We start from the raw sequence: 22632 nt of genomic DNA, 5'->3' as shown, positions 1-22632 counted from the left end.
TACTTAATTGGTACCAGCAACAAAAGTGACTTCATATTGACAAACTGACTTGGGATATCTTACATGTTCCTCTGCTTCAATGCAAAATTCCCACAGGTAGGAACTTATAGGCCTTACTCATAAAGATCAGACAATTTCAGGGACTAGATGCTAAGCTCAGTATTACAGGAAGATACAGAACTCTGTGTAGCAGAAGTATAAAGACATACAAGTAGAGAGCATTGCTTTAAACAAAAGTTTATGACTGGAGCTCATTGAGTGGTTAGAGTTATAGATGTAATCCTGTTAGTTTCCATCGCTGAGATGAAGTTAAAATAATGAGAGCTGTTCTCTCATGTGTCATTAGTATAACTTTAAGGGGTCACTGCAAAATAGGAATGGACCTTATTGTTATCAACAAATATTTGAGTGTTTCATTATATGTAGTGTAAGATTTAAATTTCACAAGACAAGGAGATGTATATTAACTCTTAAGAGGAGGAAAATATATATAGTATTGCTTTGTTTTAGCATTCTATTCCTTTATTTACCATGTATGCCACTACAGAAGACTTTATACTTTTATATGTTTTAATAATATGGCAAGTTTCCCAACTTACAAATCAGTTGAATCCTAAAAATTCCATGTATGTAGCTTGTTGAAATTCAACACATTTTAAAATAGAAATTGTGTTGTAAATTGTAGTTCTGTTTCCAGAATAATTCACAAATTGCTTTTAATTCACAATTCATCTTCATTGCTTCATATTAGCAAACATTGATTAGCAGTGAAATCAAGTGGTAAAGTAACTCTACAGGTTTTTGAAAGGAGATATGAAAGATAAAAAAGGAGTTGTATGTGTATATGAGAAAAACGCTTTTTCAGGTGGGTGTGAGTCAGCTGAAATAAAAAAGGCAGAATAAAAAGCCCAAATTATGCATTATCTTTCTAAAGGTAAGAAAGCAGATACTGATTTCAGATTTTTCCAATACCTTTGCCAGCCAATAAGTGGTGCTATTGTCACAGAATAGTTAGGTTGTTCTGCAGCACAAAGCAAAGGGGGAAGATGTGGAAAGTATATGCCAAGTGGTTGTAAAATGGGTTGTGAAAAGGAGGCAGAAATAAAAAAGGGAGGCAGCATGAACCTGACTATATGTGGACACTGTTTTTGTAGTATAGGAGGTGATTATGCTAGTACATTTTCTTAAATTTCCATGTAAAAATTAAACATAATTCAAGACACATCTTTCCTTATCCATTCAATTTTCTTTGAGCTTTAGTTTCCTCAGTTAGAAAAGTGAAGATTGTTGTGAGAATTAAGAAAATAAAAATAAAATGTCTATTAATATCATATACATAATGCTCAATAAATATAATTCTGCTCATCTAAACGAGTCAGATAACATTAATAAGCCAAATTAACATAATATTATTGACATGTTGCTAAATTAGCCTAAATTACATGATCTTCAGAACCTGGAAGCTTATAAGAAAGTAGCAAGAAATAGGAAAAAAATGTTGAGCTTTGTCATTTGCTACTAAGAATAAAGAATTGTTCAACTCCAATTATTTTATTCTTTTGTAGGTAAATATCCAGGCATAGGCTATCAGTACATCCTTGAGTAGAGAGGCAGGCTCCATTTTTATATGCACTCTGTTTTTGGAGACCCCCATCTTAAAGTAATACCATGTGGCATATCTTACTATTAGTGACTGTAGTGTTTATCTTTTTGAGCATCATTGAGAAATAATGAATAAGTAGGTAAAAACTGCAAGATTAATGGTCTTTTTGCAGCCTTCACAAGCAAAATGGAATCAACTTTTCTTTTTCATGCTCCTACAGCCTGCCTTTTGGTGCAATCACAGCTTACTAGCATATCTTTCTAACAGCGAACTAAAATAGAGAACAAAGATAAAATTCATGTCATCCAATTTTGTTAGTTATTAGCCAGGGTAAAGTTTGTCATAGGAAGAGTTTAAACGAATGACTAAAATCATATGATGCTACGGCTGGGCACGGTGGCCCACACCTGTAATCCCAGCACTTTGGGATGCCAAAGCAGGAGGATCACCTGAGGTTGGCAGTTCAAAACCAGCCTGGCCAACATGGTGAAACCCCGTCTCTACTAAAAATACAAACATTAGCTGGGCATGGTGGCGCGTGCCTGTAATCCCCAGCTACTCAGGAGGCTGAGGCATGAGAATCGCTTGAACCAAGGAGGCCGAGGTTGCGGTGAGCTGAGATCACGCCATTGCACTCCAGCCTGGGCAACAGAACGACACTCTGTCTCCAAAAAAAAAAAAAAAAAAAAAAAAAAAAAAAATATATATATATATATATATATATATACACACACACACATACACACACACACTTATATGGTGCTATATAAAAACTTTTGATGGAATTTTCTATCCTGTCTTTCCTTTTACTGCTGGTAATTGGCCTCAGACTACCTAAATCTTTCCCTTCACAGCAGCCTGCAGTTCTGGGGACTCAAAGTATTAAAAATGCCTCTCCAGTGAAGGCCTGCTTGCTTGATGACAAGTGAATTGGAGAGTTGTTTTTCCCTCTTGTTGTTCAGACTTCTTTGTCTTTTCCTAAGCACTTCTTATTCCAACATGAGAAAATGACTTCTCACTGAACTCATCCTTTCTGAACACTGGAAGCAAGCCTTAAATCAAGTTCTAGCTTTAAATCATAGATTCACAGCTGAAGTAGGCTTTACATGTTCTTGGAAAACAGGATTGTAGGGAAAATGCTACATTGTCTTACTACCAGTTACTCAGTAGTTTGTGAAAGATTGCTTGACTATCTAAATGAAGAATAGTATAGGGAAAGAAGTAAATGTATGGTGGTCTTTCTGCCCATTGGCAAGATCTTGATTTTGTTTAGTAAATGAATATATATATTCACAGATGGACTGGGGAATCTCAGAAGTACAGTACTTGGTCTGAATCAATGATTTTCACAGGACTCCTTAGAATCCTAGGAGTGTGAGGAGGTAACTACATGTAAGGGGAGGGGAGAAAAGGTGGGTGGTACTCGGAACCCCTCCCTTAACCAGAGAGGCTCTGCTTGAACAGTTTTGTAAATTGAACCTCTAAAGAGGATATTTTTAAAGACAATAGTTTGAAAATTATTGGCATCCGAGACTTTTACCAACTAAACCCAATTTTTGAGCTTGGGAATCTGGTTCACAAATACTAGTGTAGTTCCTGTTAACTTGATAACTATCACATTTCATTAGATGATTATGTGGTCTCCTTCTATATCAGAATGTTTCTATTTATTAGTGATCAGTGGTGCTTGGTGGCTAAATTAAATAGATTAATGAAGGGTATTAGTAATTTCATGGATTAATAAATATAATTTTTTAAAATTGAGAACTAATGTACCACAAAATGCACTCTGTTTATTTTTATTAAATTATTCATATTTAAAACTGCCACATATTCTGTGAATTAGTAACAGTAGATAACAGTACGGTCTTTGACTCTTTTATGGTCTGTGATTAATGACCAAGTACTTGATTTCTATGAAACCATTTGGGTCTAGAAGTCAATCACATAATCAACTGTATCTGCTACATTTCGAATCTGAAAATAAGTTTGGGCTTGGCCCAAGCTTTACACATACTATAATTTTATAATTCTCTAAATTCTAGTAATATTTGCCATCATTTTTAATTATTTCCTTCCATCTCTCTTTTTACCTATACATTGAAAGCCCTAGTGTTCAAATTAGATTTTCAAAGTGAAAATTAAATACTTGATTATATTATTTTATACCACACTATGAATATTTACTAATTTTGAAAGAAAATACTCTTTTTATATATATTTTTATATCAAGGGTGTACCAGATTGGAATTTGTTTGCTTGAGTCACTATAAAATAAGATTTCCAATCACATTCATAAATGTCCTCTTATTGTAAAATAGTTTTGTTAAAACTTGAAATTCTTGTATAATGTCTTAAAGCCTATTTAATTTAGCTAAAAAAATTTTCATCCCCGCCTTTTTTCCTCCCTTTTTGTGTGTGTTTAAGACATGTTAACTCATGTTATAATTTAGATATATTCATAGCAGAATCACCTAATATTCATTTTTCTGATATTTTGTTAAATGTTCACATTTTCAATTATGAATATACTTCATACATTGTAGACAATTTAGCTTTACAAAAAAGTATAGAATGTATTAAGTGAGTGAAGTACTTTCAAAAGTTGATTCCTACACATCAATCAAAACCTGAAATGACTACTTCTTTCAGCTCTTCATAGTGAACACATTATTACATGGACTAAATAGTCATGCATTCATCATTTATATTTTTTGTTTGAATGGTTACCTTCTTTTGGAGAGTAGATCAGGTGTAATTGTAACTGCTTTTTCAGCAGATCAAAAATTCCTTTCAGTTTGGAAAATAAATGGTTTTTCAACATAATATTCAAGTGTTATTTCTTTGTTTTTTAAAAACAGTTTTTGATGTGTGATTTCCACAGTAATGGAAGGGAAGTAAATGAAGTAAAGGCATTTCTAAGACTTACATGTTTGATTTGGGAATATAATCAGAAAACCTGCTTAACTTTTAATTATAAATCTTCTTAGATTAATGCAATAGACTATTCAGTGTATATTTGTTGGTTGAATTACAGATGTTTTTAGAACTTTGAAGTTTTGTTTGAATATAATGCTCTCATGGAACCTTTAAAAATTAACGGTCAATAAGAGTTTATTGTCCTTGTGCAAAGCACAAACACAAATTTACAATAGGTTAATCTTTTTTCTTAAATTGTGATATTCTTATGTATTTTCAGATTGAAATTTTATTTGTGGCTTTAAAAAAAATTCATTAATGAAGTCCAGTTTAAACGGAATATTGGTGTGCTATAAACTTGCCACAGGACATTTTCACTAATATAGGAAATAGGTTACTTGGAATTGTTCTGCTGTCTTTCTGGGTGTAGTTTAAGACCTTTTATCTTTTCAGATCTGAAACGCTAAATCATATTATATAAAGCATTTCAGAATAACCAAGCATTTTGATATAATATTGGATTTTCTGTGATAGAACAAGTTGAGATTCCTTATAGGACACTTGTAAATATGAGGAAGCTAATAAGATTTTAGGTAATCCATTGAACTAGTAGGCAGTCTTAAAAATTCTGAAAGCTTATCTGTAAGACTTCTATAATTGCTTTAAAAATATTATCTGTGGAGATAGTCTTCCATGTTCACATAAGTATATGTAGGACATGTCAGATTATAGAATCATCACATTTTCAAGCTGGAGTGCCTCCTTTAATTACTGTGAGGAATAATAGCTTATGATAGTCATGCATAAGATGTTAGTTTTTAATTGGGTATCTGTAATAATACTATATGCAAGCTTTATAAATGCTAATTTTAAAATCTTAAACAGAAAGAGCTTATGCTTGGAGTCATAGAAATGCTTAGGTTCAAATGCTAGCTATACTACTTTAATCAGCTGTGAACATTTGGATAAGTTAACTACCCTGTACCTTTTTTTTTCTCATCTGTAGAAGATTGTTTTAAAGATAAAAGATAAAACATGAAAGGAACCTAAACATTGCTTGGTGAACAGCAAGCTCTTAATAAACAGATGCTGCAACTGAGTAACTTTAGTCAAATTACACTTCAAGTCATATGTAAAAATGGCTTCCAGTATAAGAATTCCTATTTTAGTGCTCTTAATTTGTGTTCATTTTATTTGTAATGGTTCAGAATAACAAAGTTTGAAAGCCCACAAACCTAATATATGTAGCGTGGTGCTTGGCTTTCAGTAGTTCTCACTTTCATACATTGTGCATTGATACTTCTAAACCTCCTTTTGTATGCAGAATTCAGTCTCTTATACATCACCACCAGTCAACAAACTGATTTAGAATTATCACCTGGTTGTACTGCTTGCTGCCACTGCTATAAAAGGAGAGACATCAGTCAGACTATAAGGATCTTATTCTGGTTGTCCTACCTATTTGATCACCATTCCTCCAACCCAGGAGCTCGTGTCAGGTTTGCTTATATACAAGGGAACAACTATCTCAGAAGTATGTCACCTCGCTCAGCCCAGCCTCTCTTTCAACCCCAAAGTCACCTCCAAATTCCACTTATCTCTCCTCATGCTACCCCATCAATGTAAAATATTGGGCTAGAAGTAGACAACTGGTTGAAAACTATCACCAAGAATTATATATGCTTGTGGGTTACAGCTCTATAGCCCTCTACCTTTGATTTGGTACTAGTGGAAGAAAATCCCTCCTCCACTGTCAGATATTTTATGAGCGCTGAAACTCTGAAATGTAAAGATTAAAGGCTGCCCAAATATCTCTCCTGACCTGTGTGAATGGATTAGGAAAGGAATAGTGGCTCAGGAAAGGAGAGATGCCTGAGTCTGCTGTTTCATTCTTAGGAACCATTGGTGTCTCCCGCCACAGGCACCTTCAAGAGTCATACTCACCTACAGGGTCACTGAAACCCTAGGAAGGCAGTATTTGTAAGTAGTAATATTAGAAATCTTATTTCTAACCATCCTTTAAATAGTATCTTGTGCAGCTTTCAAATGTGTGAGAACACTATATGCAGAAGAAAGGGAAACTTTCTAAATAAAAACAATCCCTTTCCATTAATAATTTTTACCAGAACTAGTCATGATAGTTAGAAAATGATGCTTTTCCAACTCTGGTACTTGTTCCACATTTACTATTCATCATCATGGTAAGCAAGAGCCCTTTTATCTCTCCAATTTTTATTTATTCATCTATTTATCTATATTGTTTAGTGCTGTGGCTTTATTAATTCCTGGGTTTTTTTCAGTGTTATATATAGTGCTCAGACATTTTGGTTTCAGAATTCCTTTAGACTCTTCATAATTATTGAGAGAACTTTGTTTATGGAATATGTATTGATATTTTTTATAATAAAACTAAAGGGTCAGAACCATAGCTATATCTCAGCCCCTTGGGCCCAGGATGATAGAGTGTGCCTCAGAGCAATAGACCATGGCTTAGTGAGAGAATTGCATTCACTTGTACCTTTGAGAGTGAACCTATACATCAGGTCCCAGGTGCTATAGTGGTTTTGAAAGACCTTGAGCTGAGGAACCCAACTCTCCAGACACTCTGAGCATCTGTGCTCTGGATCCCAGTGCTGCCTTGGCAGCCTGTGAGCCATGTCAGATCTGACACTGAGAGAGATCCCCTAAGCTAAGACTCACCACTGTGAGGATAACAAGAATGAGAAGATTCCTAAAGCCTGTGCCCTAATAACCTACACTGCTGCAGTCAGTACCACAAACTCCTGAAGCCTAGACCAGGGAGGCACCTGAAGTTATTTCCAACATTGGTCACTGCTGAAGATGCTGCATGGAATCACATTACTGTGGTGACATAGAACCAGAGCCACCACATTCTGCTTATCTGGTGGCATCCTTGGTCCCATCTACATGTGAAAGTCTTCACCTATAAAAACCACTCTGTAAAGTTTGGAAGAGGTGACTGTACCAGCAGATGTGCAGATATATCAACACAGATACACAAGAAACATGGAAAAACAAGGAAATATGACACCACTACAAAACAAAATAATTCTTCAGTAGCTGACCAAAGAAATGGAAGTTTACTAATTGTCTAAAAGAAATTCAAAATAATGAACCTGAGGAAACTCATTAAGAAACAAGACAGTGCAAATAGGCAATTCAGTGAAGACAGAAAAGAGTTTATGATCTGAATGAGAAATTCAATATAGATAGATATCATAAAAATGAACAAAACAGAAATCTTGGAGCTGAAGAATTCAATCAATGAAATTAAAGATACAATTGTTGGCTTCAACAGCAGGCTAGATCAATCAAGCAGGAGAAAAATATCTGTGAATCTGAAGATAGGTCTGTTGGAATGACTCAGAGGAAAAAAGAATGAAAAAGAGTGAAGACTGCCTATAAGACTTATGAGACACCATTAAGAAAATAAATGCACTATGGGAGAAATGCACTTAGAGGAGAAGAGACAGAGAAGGGGACAAAAAGCTTATTTAATGAAGTAATTGCTGAAAATTTGTCAAGTCTTGGGAGAGATATGGATATCCAGATCCATGAAGCTCAGAGCTCCCCAAATAGATTGAACCCAAAGAGCTCCTTTTTGAAGCACATTATAATCAAACTATCAAAAGTCAACACCAGAATTGTAAAAGAAGCAAGAAAAAAGCATCAAGTCACATATTAAGGAATCTCCATTAGACTGTCAGCAGATTTCTCAGCAGAAACCTTGCAGGCCAAGAGAGACTGAGAAGATATATTCAAAGATGTATCCAAGGAAATAAACTGACAGTTAAGAATACTATACCCAACAAAGCTGTTCTTCAGAAATGAAGGAGAAACAGTCTTTCACAGAGAAGCAAAAGTCAAGGGAATTCATTACTGCTAGTCCTTCCATACAAGACATATTTAAGGGAATTCTTCAGGCAGAAACAAAAGGATAACAATTACTATCATGAAAACATGTGAAAGTATAAAAACCACTGGTAGAAGCAAATATCCAGAATACTTTAGTATTGTAAAGGTAGTGTGGAAATCATACTAATCTCTAGTATAAAGGCTAAAAGTCAAAACCAGTTTGGGCATGGTGGCTCATGCCTGTAATCTCAGTAGTTTGGGAGGCTAAATGGGAGGATTGCTTGAGTCCAGGAGTTTGGGATCAGCCTGAATAATATGGCAAGATCTTGTATCTTCAAAAAAGTTAAAAAAAAAAAAGTTAGCTGGGTGTTGTGGCACACACAAGCTACTCTGGAGGCTGAGGCAGGAGGATCATTTGAGACTCAGGTTGAGTCTGCAGTTAGCCATGTTCATGCCACTGCACTCCAGCCAGGAGTTTGGGTGATAGAGCAAGACTCTGTCTCAAAACAAACAAACAAGTCAAAACCATCAGAAATAATTAAAACTACAATAAGTTGTTAAGGAATACAAAAAGATGTAGACTGTGGTATCAAAAATGTAAATTGGTGGGGAGGGTAGAAGTCCAGAGTTTTTGTATGCATCAATGTTGAGTAATTATCAGCTTAAAATAGTAGATTATAACCATAAAATATGTTATTTAAGCTTCATTCTGACCACAAAACAAAAAACTACAGCAGATAGATGAATGATAAAGAGAAATGAATCAAAGCTCAGCTACAGAAAATTGTGAAATCATAAAGATAGGCAAAAAGAGGAAGAAAAGAACAAAGGAACTACGAAACAACCAGAAAACAAATAGCAAAATGACAGTAGTAAGAACTTATTTATCAGTAATAAACTTGAATGTAAATGGATTACATTTTCCAATCAAAAGTGATAGAATGGTTAGATGGAGTTAAAAAGAAAAACAAGATCCAACTATATGTTGCCTACAGGAGACCTACAACAGCTTTAAGGACACACATAAGCTGAAAGTAAAAGAATGGAAGAAGATATTCCATTTAATGGTAATCAAAAGAAAGCAAGTGTGGCTGTACTTATATATGATAAAATAGACTTCAAGTGAAAAACTATTGCAAGAAACAAAGAAGGTCATTAGTTAATGATAAAAGGGTCAATTAATGAAGAGGACATAACCATTGTAAATCTATATGTACCCAACATTGGAGCACCTAAATACATTAAGCAAATATTAATGGACATGAAGGGAGAAATAGATAGCAATACTATAAGAGTAGGAGACTTTAGTACCCCCACATTCAAAAATGGGTAGATTAATCAGACAGAGAATTAATAAGGAAATACTGGACTTGAATTGCACTTTTGACCAATTGGAACTAACAGACATCTTCAGAACTTTGCATCCAACAACAACAGAATACACATTTTGCTCTAGCACACATGCGTAGAACATTCTTCAGGATAGACCTTGTGTTAGGCCACAAAAGAAGATTGACCATATATCTAGTATTGTTTCAAACTACAGTGATATGAAACTATAAATCAGTAGCAGGAGGAACCTTGGAAAATTAACAAATATGTGGAAATTTAAAAACATGCTCCTGAATGACCAGTGGGTCAAAGAATAAATCAAAAGAGAAATTTCTAAAATGTCTTGAGACAAATGACAGTGGAAGCACAGCATACCAAAACATGGGATGCAGCAAACACATTTCTAAGAGGGACATTATAGCAATTAATGCCTATGTTAAAAAGAAAAAAGATTTCAAATAAATCGTCTAACATTACACCTCAAGGAACCAGAAAAAGAACAAACTAAACCCCAAATAAGCAGAAGGAAGGAAGTAATAAGATTCAGAACAGAAATAAATCAAATAAGGAACAAAAAAAACATAGAAAGAGTCAATAAAACAAAGAGTTGGTTTTTTGAAAAACAAAATTTACAAACCCTTAACCAGTCTAAGAAAAAAAAATTCAAACAAAATAAAAAATGAAAGTGATGAAATTATAGCAGATGCCTCAGAAATAAAAAGGTCATACAGTACTATTATGTACAAGTATATGCCAACAAATTGGATAACCTAGAGGAAATGGATGAATTCCTAGAAAAATACAACCTACCAAGATTTAGTCAGGAAGAAATAGAAAGCATGAATAGACCAATAACTAATAAAGACATTAAAGAAGTAATAGAAAACCCCCCAACAAAGAAAAGCCAAACACCAGATGGCTTTGTAGCTGAATTCTACCACACAGTCAAAGAAGAATTAATGCCAATACTTCTTAAACTCTTCTGAAAAATAGAGCTTCAGAGAATACTTCTAAGCATATTTTATGAGGTCAGCATTACCTTGATACCTAAGCCAGACAAAGACATCAAAAGAACTACAGGCCAATTTTTCTGATGAACATTGGTGTAAAAATCTTCAATAAAATATTAGCAAACCAAATCCAACAACACTTCAAAAAGTGTATACACCAGGACCAAGCAGGGAGATTTATTGCTGGCATGCAAGACTGGTTTAACATACACAAATCAATGTGACACTTCACATCAACAGAATGAAAGATAAAAACTACATGATCATCTGAATTAGTGCAGGAAAAGCTTTCGACAAAGTATGATATTCTTTCTTGTTAAAAATTCTCAACAGTTTAGTTATAGAGGGGAAGTTTCTCAGTGTAATAAAGGCCATTTATTAAAAACACACAGTTAACATTATAATCCATGGGGAAAAACTGAAAACGTTTCCACTGAGATCTGGTGCAAGGCAAGGACATGCACTCTTGCCACTTCTGTTCAGCGTAGTACTAGAAGTACTAACAAGATCAATCAGATAAGAAACAGAAATGAAAGGCATCCAAATCAGAAAAGAAGTAGAATTATCTCTATCTGTAGAAAACATGATCCTATATATAAAAAAATTTAAAGATTTTAGCAAAAATAAAAAACCCATTAGAACTAATAAATGAATTCAGTAAAGTTACAGGATACAAAAATTAGCATACAAAAAAAATCAAGATACAAAAATTAGCATTTTAATACACAACCTAACTGAAAAAGACGTAAAGAAACCATCCCATTTATGACAGCATTAAATAACATAAGATACTAAGGAATAAATTTAAGCAAGGAGATGAAAAATCTGTACACCAAAAACTATAAAACATTGATGAGAGAAATTAAAGAACACACAGATAAATGCAAGGATATCCCATGCTCATGGATCAGAAGAATTACTATTGTTAGAATGTTCATAGTACCCAAACCAGTGTACATATGTAACACAATCTCTATCAAAATTCCCATAGCATTCTATACAGATATAGGAAAACAATCCTAAAATTTGTATAGAACCATAAAAGGCCTCAAAGAGCCCAAACAATTCTGAGAAAGGAAAACAAATTTGGAAGCAACTTTGATTTAAAATTAATAAACACTTACTTTCTGATTTAAAATTTTATTACAGAGCTATAGTAATCAAAACAGTACGGTACTGGCATAATAATAGGCACGTAGATCAGTGGAACAGAATAGAGAGCCTAGAAATCAATCTATACATATATGGTCAACTAATTTTTGATCAAAAAAATTTGATGAAAAATCTGCGGATGATCAATTCACTTATATAACATGGCATAATATTTGTATATAACCTATCCACATACTTCTGTATACTTTAAATTATCTCTAAATTACTTATAATACCAAATATAGTCTAAATGGTATGTAAATAGTTGTTATACTGTATTTTTTAAATTTGTATTTTATTGTTGTATTGTTGTTTCATCATTTTTTTCCCCAAGTATTTTCAGTGGTGGTTGACTGAATCTGCGGATGCAGAACCCATGGATACAGAGCACTGATTGTATACAGAGACCAGGAACAAAACAGTGGTTACCTGGGACAGGAAGGGGTGGTTGGGAGAAGTAGGGAGATGTATGTCAAAGGATACAAAGTAGCAGATATGTAAGGTGAACAAATCTAGAGATCTAATGTTCATGAGGACTGTTGGTAATAAAATTGTACTGTGTGTGGGATTTATGCTAAATGAGTAGATTTTAGTTGCTCTTGCGACACACAAAGAGGGATAACTGTGAGATGATGTATATTTTAATTTTTTTATGACTAGATGTTTCTTTTTTTAATTATTATGCTTTAAGTTTTAGGGTACATGTGCACAATGTGCAGGTTTGTTACATATGTATACATGGGCCATGATGGTGTGCTGCACCCATTAACTCGTCATTTAGCATTAGGTATATCTCCTAATGCTATCCCTCCCTCCTCCCCCTACCCCACAACAGTCCCCAGTGTGTGGTGTTCCCCTTCCTGTGTCCATATGTTTTCATTGTTCAATTCCCACCTATGAGTGAGAACATGTGGTGTTTGGTTTTTTGTCCTTGCGATAGTTTGCTGAGAATGATGGTTTCCAGCTTCATCCATGTCCCTACAAAGGACATGAACTCATCATTTTTTATGGCTGCATAGTATTCCGTGGTGTATATGTGCCACATTTTCTTAATCCAGTCTATCATTGATGGATATTTGGGTTGGTTCCAAGTCTTTGCTATTGTGAGTAGTGCCACAATAAACATACGTGTGCATGTGTCTTTATAGCAGCATGATTTGTAGTCCTTTGGGTATATACCCAGTAATGGGATGGCTGGGTCAAATGGTATTTCTAGTTCCAGATCCCTGAGGAATTGCCACACTGACTTCCACAGTGGTTGAACTAGTTTACAGTCCCACCAACAGTGTAAAAGTGTTCCTATTTCTCCACATCCTCTCCAGCACCTGTTGTTTCCTGACTTTCTAATGATTGCCATTCTAACTGGTGTGAGATGGTATCTCATTGTGGTTTTGATTTGCGTTTCTCTGATGGCCAGTGATGATAAGCATGTTTTCATATTTTAATTTGCTTCACTCTAGTAACCTTTTTACTGTCTATTCATATCCCACAACATCATGTTATGTCCCTTAAATATATACAATGAAATTTATTTTAAATACATAAAAGTGAGATTTTTAAGTGTTTATTAATTCATTTTAAAATATCACTAATAAATCCATTACATGTTAACATAAAGTATGTATGGATCACTGTACTTTACCTCTTTCTTCCTCCCCGATCTTGAAGTTCTGCCTTAATTTGTAAAACTTCCTTTGTATAGCATATCTGATACATATCTTTAATTGGCATACATTTTCATTTTTAGTATTTTTTAACTTGCTTTACTGCCTATGCTTAACAAGGCAATCTTTTTTACTTTTATCTTCACATTTTAAACACAATTGAACAAAAGAAATGTTACTAACACACTTTTACAAGAAATTTCTTTTTCCTCAGAGTGTCAGAGTAAGTTCAGAAACTGAATATTGATTTTCCTTTTTAAGTTATGCAACAATGACGTGAAAACCTTTATATTTTCCATGTGGTAGGAAAAAGGATATAGGTACAATTTTAATCTCATAAATACATGAGCACATGTATATGTGTTTGTGTATTTATAATCTATTAGTTACAATAGACTGAAAGGAAACAATAACATGTTAATATGATATTTTGAGTCACGCGCTTACAGGTCATTTTAATTTTTTTCTACTTTTTGGTATTTTCCAGATTTTCTTCAGTGAAGTTTTAATGAATCTATTATTAGGATTAAGTTAATTGATTTAAGATGTGTCTTCTACATTCTGAAACACCTTAATGAAAGGCAGTGGTTTTTCTTTTTTGGAAAGAAATAGTGATTTTTAATCTTTTACTTTTAGCTTAGCCCTTGTATTTTACCAACCGAAATGTCAGTTTGTAGATGTAACATTTGTAGTCATCTGAAAGTCTGGCAACATATCTTAGTGGTTAAGTGTCTAGGATCTGGAGTCAAAAGACCCATGTTCAAATCCTGATATCTGTTTGCTAGCAAGTAAATGTCTTAAATTCTCTTAAGCCTCAATCTCTTTATAAATGAAATGTACAAATTGTTTATTTAAATGAAGTAATAATAGTACCTCATAGCATTGTATAGCTTAAATGAAATTACTCATGCAGAGCTAAAACTTAGTTCAATGTCTGGCACATGGTAAACATGCCATAAATGTTAGTGCTTTTTTTTTTTTTCCTGACTCTGGAAATCTAGGACCTCTCCCTTCTTCCTTCAAACCTAACAAAACATTGTTGTGAACTACAGGATTTTTTGAAATCAAGGGTAAACGTAATCCAAGCAAGACTTTGATATTCAACACCCATTACCTGTCCGTAGGAGTTTCCTGCTGGTTGTATTGGTTTCTATGCCCTGTAACACCGTATGTGTGGCTGGGCCTGTCTCTACAACCCAGTGTGGTCTGCAGTGTGGTTTCCCAACTGTGGTCTATAAGATGACTTTAGATGACACAAAGACAACCCTTTAAATTTTTTAAATCTATTTTTATGGGTGAGCAAAAAACACAACTAGCACATTAAGTCAGGGATTACATGAATATTTTTTAGAGTAAGGTAAAAATGAGTATTGAGGAAAAATGCAAATCACTGTAAAGAAAAATATTAGGTTATAGTACTCTAAAGTATGGCAAAAATTGCAAAGATGGTACTTGAATGGCTGAAGTTTAGGTTTCTGCTCTAGAGGCTCCTTCCCATATCTGTGTCCAGGGTGCTCATACACTGTCCCAGAAGCTCAGTAGTACATGTGAAACCTGTCTTTTACCTAAACCCTTGTCATCTATGATATGCCTTGGGATCTCACCTTCTATTATGTTTTCTTCCTTCCTTCCTTTCTTTTTTTAAAATTAAATGGGCTCCATATATTTCTAAACAAAGAAATAGGAAATCTACCATCCTCCTAAGGCAATTAGCTCAACAGCAGCTAGCTTTTTCTTTTTTTAAAGTTTGGAAAAATATACTGTTATATCTACAGCCTTTAAATACATAGATTATTGACCATTACTACCTTCCTGAATTCAAACCCTGTGTTTCAATTAAATATAATATTGTTTAGTATTAAATAAAACAACTGTGTACTGTTTTACTTAATAATACTCATTGAGTCCACCAATGTCAATTATTTTTGTTGTATTAGGACTTATTGAACCTACACATATATTGGATTAAATGTTTTTGTTACCAAGTTAATTTTTAAATGTAAATTAGATCCTAAAATTTTGATACTTGAGCAGGTACTTAAATTTGCTGTATTCACTAGGATGGAAATTTTTTTGCTGTGATAAATAGAGTTGTCTTTACAAATATTGCATGAAAGCATATTAGTATAAGTAAGTGTACAGTTTGTGCATAATTCCTTACTCAGTGGGAGGCATAAATTCCATTCCCAATTCATAAAAATTGAACAAGTAGTATTTATTCCAAAAAAAGGGAGTAGTTTTACAGTGATTTATTGAGGAGATAAACATATCTGATTACAAAGAATTCATTTAATAAGCTAATAGCTTTATTTTATATTACTAAAGATGTATACTTTTTTAAAAAATCTTTATTTCAGCTATTTCTAAATAAAGGTTTATTCAGTGATTGTCCTGAAATTAAACTAGCTCATTAATTACTCTTCCTGTCTTTGCATACACACACACACACACACACACACACACACTCTCTCTCACATACACACAAATAGGTATAACTTTTGATTTTTTAAATCCTTGGGAGACCTTACATGAAGTTGATCGACCTAAGAGTAGGAATAGAAAGTTATTTTTTTTGTTGCAGATATGCCTGTAGTATATATGCATTTAGTAGTGCTACTGAGAACGATAGACCTGTCTATCTTCTCCCCATGTGCTAAACTTTATGGATGTACATTTAAAAACTTATAGACCATACATGTACTTTGAGGATCCCATGTATTTGCATTTTTATTTTAGACGATAGTTTTCCTTTCTATAACTATTACTCCAAAAAGACATTCTTACATTTTGGTAATTAGATAAGGACTATATGAAGACATAGGTATTTGACTAACACATTTTGAAAATTGTCATATAAGCATACTTTAATGTATGCTAAATTATAAATACTAAATTTATAGTAACTTGTTATGATGTATTTATATATGTGAATGCAAATAGCATTTTAGTAAACATACGTGTACATATATTGAACCTCTACTGTGAGAGAAATGCAGTTGTCATTGTTATATGCTCCTTGTACCCTAATCCTTGTTCCTACCACTTTTACTATCAGTCCCTTGTCCTACTGTAAATTTATTGGGTAAGATAAGCAAAAGGTAACTCCTCTTTGTAGAACTTGGGGAACCTCTGCGTTAGGATTAAATCAGCCTGATTAAATGACTTCATAATGAAATGCAGAACTTCCTGACCACATACTTAAGGTTTATTAGCCATTAATGGGTTGTCTATGAACTCCCAGCCTTTCACTTAATATTACTAAGATGGAAGAAATAAAACCAGCCATTCAGCTTTCTCAGGCTTTCCTTTTATGTCGTCCTTTCTCCTGCACAGTCACTCCCAGGAGTTTCCTGTCCACACTTAAATGAATTTAAAGCTAATAGAATATCAGGTAGTGTAGGAGAGAGATTTGCAGGCATCAAGGTTGATTTCTTTAATTATGTAAGTCAGTATATTTAGCATAGTGTAAGATTGGCTTAGGAGTGGTAAGAGAAAGGAGTATTTTGTAAGGTCCAAATTTCTCTCCCTGACTGGTCTGATCACTGTTAAGCCATGCTGCTCTCTTTATCATTCCTCACTAATGACTTCTCTGTCTCAGCTCACATTCCCTGGAGTAGGCAGGCACACTTGTTAAATAGTAGGAAGTAGAAAGTCTACCTGGTTTCCCCAGGCTCAAAGGTTCAGTGAGAAAGAAACATGTTTTGAAGCAACCATTTTGATAAAGCTGTTTTGAAAGATATAATGAAGACTTTCTGAAAACAGAAGAAAATAACAAATAGTTTTATGCCTTCTGTATAAACTTAAAATATGCACTAATCAACTTTTATTGAGAAATATAAGCATTAGGCATTCTCATTCCATTCTTGACTTCTCACCAACTTTTACTTTACTGTTCTCTCTCTTTCATGTTTCTGCATTGCTACTATTCCACTCCAGATATTAACCTCTCATCTGAAGAACCATAGACTTTGAAATTAAGATAAAAGATCAAAGGGAGACAAAACAGCAGCAGCTGGTCTCTCAATGTGGCTCTAACAGTAACATATGAACTTAGTAGCTTGTAAGTGGTCACCATCAGTCTACCATAGCCATAACCAAACCAATGACCAGTTTTGTTAAATTCTCTTAAGAGGAAGTGATTCAGATGGGCCACAGAATTCAACCCATGGCTTGGCTCCCTTGGGTTTGCCAATGTATTAGGGAGAGGGTGGCTGCAGGGTCTTGTGGTCCATTACATACTTAGTAACAGCAATGAATATCGATTTTCTTGGGTGATTGCAGCAGCCGTTGCTTCCTCTAAGATATATACATGTAAGTCAGAAGAAGTTGAACTCGCTGTTGATTATTAAAATATTTTTATTGGCCATTAGTGCTCTATAGGATTAATTGGTTACTCTTTTTCTGTACATTAAATCTAGATTTATTTATTTATCTATTTATTTATTTATTTTTTGAGATGGAGTCTCACTCTGTAGCCCAAGCTGGAGTGCAGTGGCTTGATCTCGGTTCACTGCAGCCTCTGCCTCCCGGGCTCAAGTGATTCTCGTGCTTTAGCCTCCTGAGTAGAGTAGCTGGGACTACAGGTGTGTGCCACCATGCCTGGCTAATTTTTTGTATTTTAGTAGAGATGGGGTTTCACCATGTTGCCCAGGTTGATCTTGAACTCCTGAGCTCAGGCGATCCACCCACCTCGGCCTCCCAAAGTGCTGGGATTACAGGCGTGAGCCACTGCGGCTGGCCTACCTTTAATTTTTGTAGGCTGTGGTAAATAATTATAAATTTTTACAGTAGTTTAGAATTTGCCTTTTGTAATATACCTAATTCAAAATGGAAATCTATTCTCGTTTTCCTGTTAATTTAATTCTTTTACTATATAAGGGGTTATGCAATATTAAAAGATTAATTGTAGAACTACTGTATCATAGGTTCATTTAAAAATGTATTAATGACTTTTGTCTTATAGGACAAACTATTCGAGAGAAAAGAATTGTAGAAGCAGCAAATAAAAAAGAAGTAGACTATGAAGCAGGGGATATTCCAACAGAATGGGAAGGTAAGTTTCTGCTTTTAGTAGAATCTCATGGGAGGTAAGTTGTATAACAATATACAAATTCAATAAGAGCATATATAATTATATACTGTTTCTCTTTGCAAAAAAGTTTTAGTGTCTGAATGTTTGAAACTTTGTTTTTTTAACATTGCATTTCTTTGAAAGTTGTGAAGGTGCTGAATTTTAGTAAGCAGATGCATGTATAGCAAAAAGAACTATTAAGCATTATCAGAGCTGGGACTAAGGTGAGGCAAGCCAAAATCCTAAGATGCAAAATTTAAGCAGGCACTCACTTTCATGTAGTGACCCAGCACTTGCACAATCCTAGGATTTGAATCCTGTTTCTGGCACTCATTACACACATGAACTTGCAAAGTAACTTAAACTTTTAGTTTTTTCTTTTATAAATTATGCATAATACTTGCCGTAGATACCATTTGGAGTATTTTTTCAACTCACAATAACTCTATGATAACTGACTGCCTGTTAAGACAAGGATGGATGCTCGATCCCTTTCCTAAGACTTTGAAGTTAAAATAAAAGATCAAAGGGAGACAAACAGCAGCAGTTGGTCTCTCATTGTGGCTCTAACAGTAACATATGAACTTAGTAGCTTGTAAGTGGTCACCTTCAGTCTACCATCAAAGTTTTATTGCATAAAAAGCTAATTGATTTTAGAAAAGCTAATATTGCAGAAAAAGCTGATTTACTGAGAAGAAAACGGAAACTAGTTCACAATGAGAAGTACATAGAATATTTCCTAGTTTTCCAACAGCTTTCTGGTTCCCAGTTCAGTTTCTCTCTGAATGAAGTTCATCTGCAAGACTGAGTTCAAAATGGCACCTCATAACCATGTTATGTATTTCCGTTTTTTGCTTACCAGTTCCTAGCATAGTGCCTGGCACATTGTAAGGCACCTAGTAGGTAGTTAATCAATATGTATTGAATACCTGAGGCCGGGAGTGGTGACTCACGCCTGTAATCCCAGCACTTTGGGAGGTCGAAGTGGGCGGATCATCTGAGGCCAGGAGTTCAAGACCAGCCTGGCTAACATGGTGAAACCCCGTTTCTACTGAAAATATAAAAAATTAGGCCAGGTGTGGTGGCTCATGCCTGTAATCCCAGCACTTTGGGAGGCCAAGGCGGGTGGATCATGAGGTCAAGAGATTAAGATCATCCTGGCCAACATGGTGAAACCCCGTCTCTACTAAAAATACAAAAATTAGCTGGGCATGGTGGCACGTGCCTGTAGTCCCAGCTACTCGGGAGGCTGAGGCAGGAGAATCACTTGAACCCGGGGGGCAGAGGTTGCAGTGAGCCAAGATCACGCCACTGCACTCCAGCCTGGTGACAGAGTGAGACTCCATCTCAGAAAATAACAAAAAATTCAAAAAATTAGCCAGTCGTGGTGGCACAGGCCTGTAATCCCAGCTACTCGGGAGGCTGAGGCAGGAGAATCGCTTGAACCCGGGAGGCAGAGGTTGCAGTGAGCTGAGATTGCGCCATTGCACTCTGGCTTGGGCAACAAGAGCGAAACTCCGTCTCAAAAAAGAAAAGAAAAGAAAAGAAATACCTGAAACTGGGTAATTTATAAAGGAAAAAGGTTTAATTGACTCACAGTTCCGCATAGCTGGGGAGGCCTCAGGAAATTTACAATCATGGCAGAAGGCGAAGGGGAGGCAAGCACCTTCTTTGCGTGGCAGCGGGAGAGAGAATAATGAAGGAGGAACTTCCAAATACTTATAAAGCCATCAGATCTCATGAGAACTCACTCACTTCACAAGAACAGCATGGGGAAACCGCCCCCATGATCTAGTCACCTCCCTCCTTCGACACAAGGGGATTACAATTAGAAATGAGATTTGAGTAGGGACACAGAACCAAACCATATCACCCATTTAATAGATGGAGCACCTAAGGCCTAAAAAAGTTAGTTAATTTACCTGGGTTATATAGCTTCATACGTGGGTAAACAGTAGACTCATTGCTTCTTGGTTGGCATAGCATGATACCTTACATGTGGTAGCTATAGGCATTATGTTACTTTTATGCCAGCATGTGAATGTAAACATCATTTCAGTAAAAATATTTTTCCACTTCTGCTTACTACTAGAACTGTGAGGAAAAAAAAACCATAAAAATAAGTAGATACCAAAGGTTTTTTGAAGAAATACAGAATATAAATTGGCAACTTCTAGGAGGGGTAATTGAGCTTTCTTATTTTAGCAGACTCTCCAGTGTTATAAACTACATTTACAATTCTTGGATAATGCGTGCACCTTCTTAGAATGAGTTTGTTTTTATCATTTTTTCCAATAATAGTATAGAATTAAGATGTTTATAGAAATGTTATAAATAAATGAGTACGTAATGACTCATTTTTCAGCCTTTGAGACTTTCAGAGAGTTTGAATGAAGTTCTAATCTTTTTATGGCTGTCCTGATCTAGTAATTTGGCATAACTCTCCCATGGGACATATGTTTAAAACAAATGTATCAATCAAACACTAAACAAAAATTATTTTTATGGTGGTACACATCAATTAAATGTGAAAAATAATAACTCAGCACCATGAAAAAGTAAATTAAGTATTTTCAGGTTCAGATGAATATTGTATTTGTCAATTTTACTGGGACCTGCAAGTTGCATATTCTCCCACAATGTAGATTAAACAATGTGCCCTTTTTCTTCGTTTATTTAGTAGGTATCTATTAAGGACCTCTACATTCATAGAGCTTATTTTCTAGGGTGGGAGAAAGACAATACACCAGATAAATAACTAGACTATATTGTATGTTAATGGCCACAGAAAATAAAGCAGGGAAAGGGCATAGGGAGTGTTGGGGAAGGTTTTGCAGTTTTTTTGTTTGTTTTTTAAGATGGAGTCTCGCTCTTTGCCCAGGCTGGAGTGTAGTGGCGCGATCTTGGCTCACTGCAGGCTCCACCTCCCAAGTTCACGCCATTCTCCCGCCTCAGCCTCCTGAGTAGCTGGGACTACAGGTGCCCACCACCGCGCCCGGCTAATTTTGTTTTTGTATTTTTAGTAGAGAGAGGGTTTCACCATGTTAGCCAGGATGGTCGCCATCTCCTGACCTCGTGATCTGCCCGCCTCTGCCTCCCAAAATGCTGGGATTACAGGCGTGAGCCACCGCGCCCGGCCGTTTTGCAGTTTTAAATAGTGTTCAGAAAAGGCTTTACTGAAATGACTTCTGAATAAAAACAGAAGGAGCTAGTCATGCAGCTAACTAGCTGAAGAGCATTACTGGAGAGCAAGTGCAAAAGCCCTGAGGCAGGAATATGCTCAGATGTTTGAAAAACAGCAAGGAAGCCAGTGTGATTGGGATAGAATGAGAGAGAAATTAATAGATAAGGTTAGAGAGTTAATAGGATTGTGAATCTGGGGGGCCTTGTAGGCCATTTTAAAGACTCTGGCTTTTACTGTGAGACTGGAAGCCATTGTAGGGTTTTGAAAAGAGTAGTCATATGTTCTGAGGTATATTTAACAGGATCACTATGGCTGCTGCATTGCAAATAGACTTAGGGGAACATAGGCAAAATATGGAGACAGGAAGCTCTTGTAATAATTTAGGCAAGAGATTAATTGTGACTTGGGCCAGAGTAACAGTGGGAGTGGAAAGAAGAAGTTGCATTCCGAATCTGTGGTAAAAGTAGGACCAACAGGATTTGATGACATATTGGATGTGGAGCATGAGAGGAAAGCAGACAGTAATTACTCTTAAGCTGTTTTGGCCTCACCTGGAAAAAGGAGTTGCTGTTAACTGACATGTGCAGTTAAAGGAGTGCAGTGAAAGGAGCAAGTTAGGGGTGGAAAAATGAAATCAATTTTGGACATGCTAAGTTTGAGATGCCTATTAGACATCCAAGTAGAGATGTTAAATTGTGTATGAGCCAAGAACTTAGTGGACATATCTGTACTGGAGATAAAATTTGGGAGTTGTCAGCAAATAAATGGTGTATAAAGCAATGAGACTGAAGAGATCACACACAGAATGAGTGTAAATACAA

The 22632-nt window shown here is 35.3% G+C and overlaps 1 protein-coding gene across 1 annotated transcript in view; it reads left to right on the top strand.

The window, feature by feature from the left end:
* Window positions 1-22632, top strand: part of NDUFAF2 (NADH:ubiquinone oxidoreductase complex assembly factor 2) — a 209852-nt gene that overhangs the window by 111276 nt on the left and 75944 nt on the right. The window contains exon 2 of the mRNA XM_517748.7: window positions 18520-18609. Coding sequence (XP_517748.2) covers window positions 18520-18609 — 90 coding nt within the window. The remainder of the gene's footprint in view (window positions 1-18519; window positions 18610-22632) is intronic.

The sequence above is a fragment of the Pan troglodytes genome, chromosome 4, assembly GCF_028858775.2.
Source record: "Pan troglodytes isolate AG18354 chromosome 4, NHGRI_mPanTro3-v2.0_pri, whole genome shotgun sequence".
NCBI classification, from domain to species: domain Eukaryota; kingdom Metazoa; phylum Chordata; class Mammalia; order Primates; family Hominidae; genus Pan; species Pan troglodytes.
The sequence above is the reverse complement of the archived record's forward strand: the minus strand, read 5'-3'. Positions and strand labels throughout refer to the sequence as shown.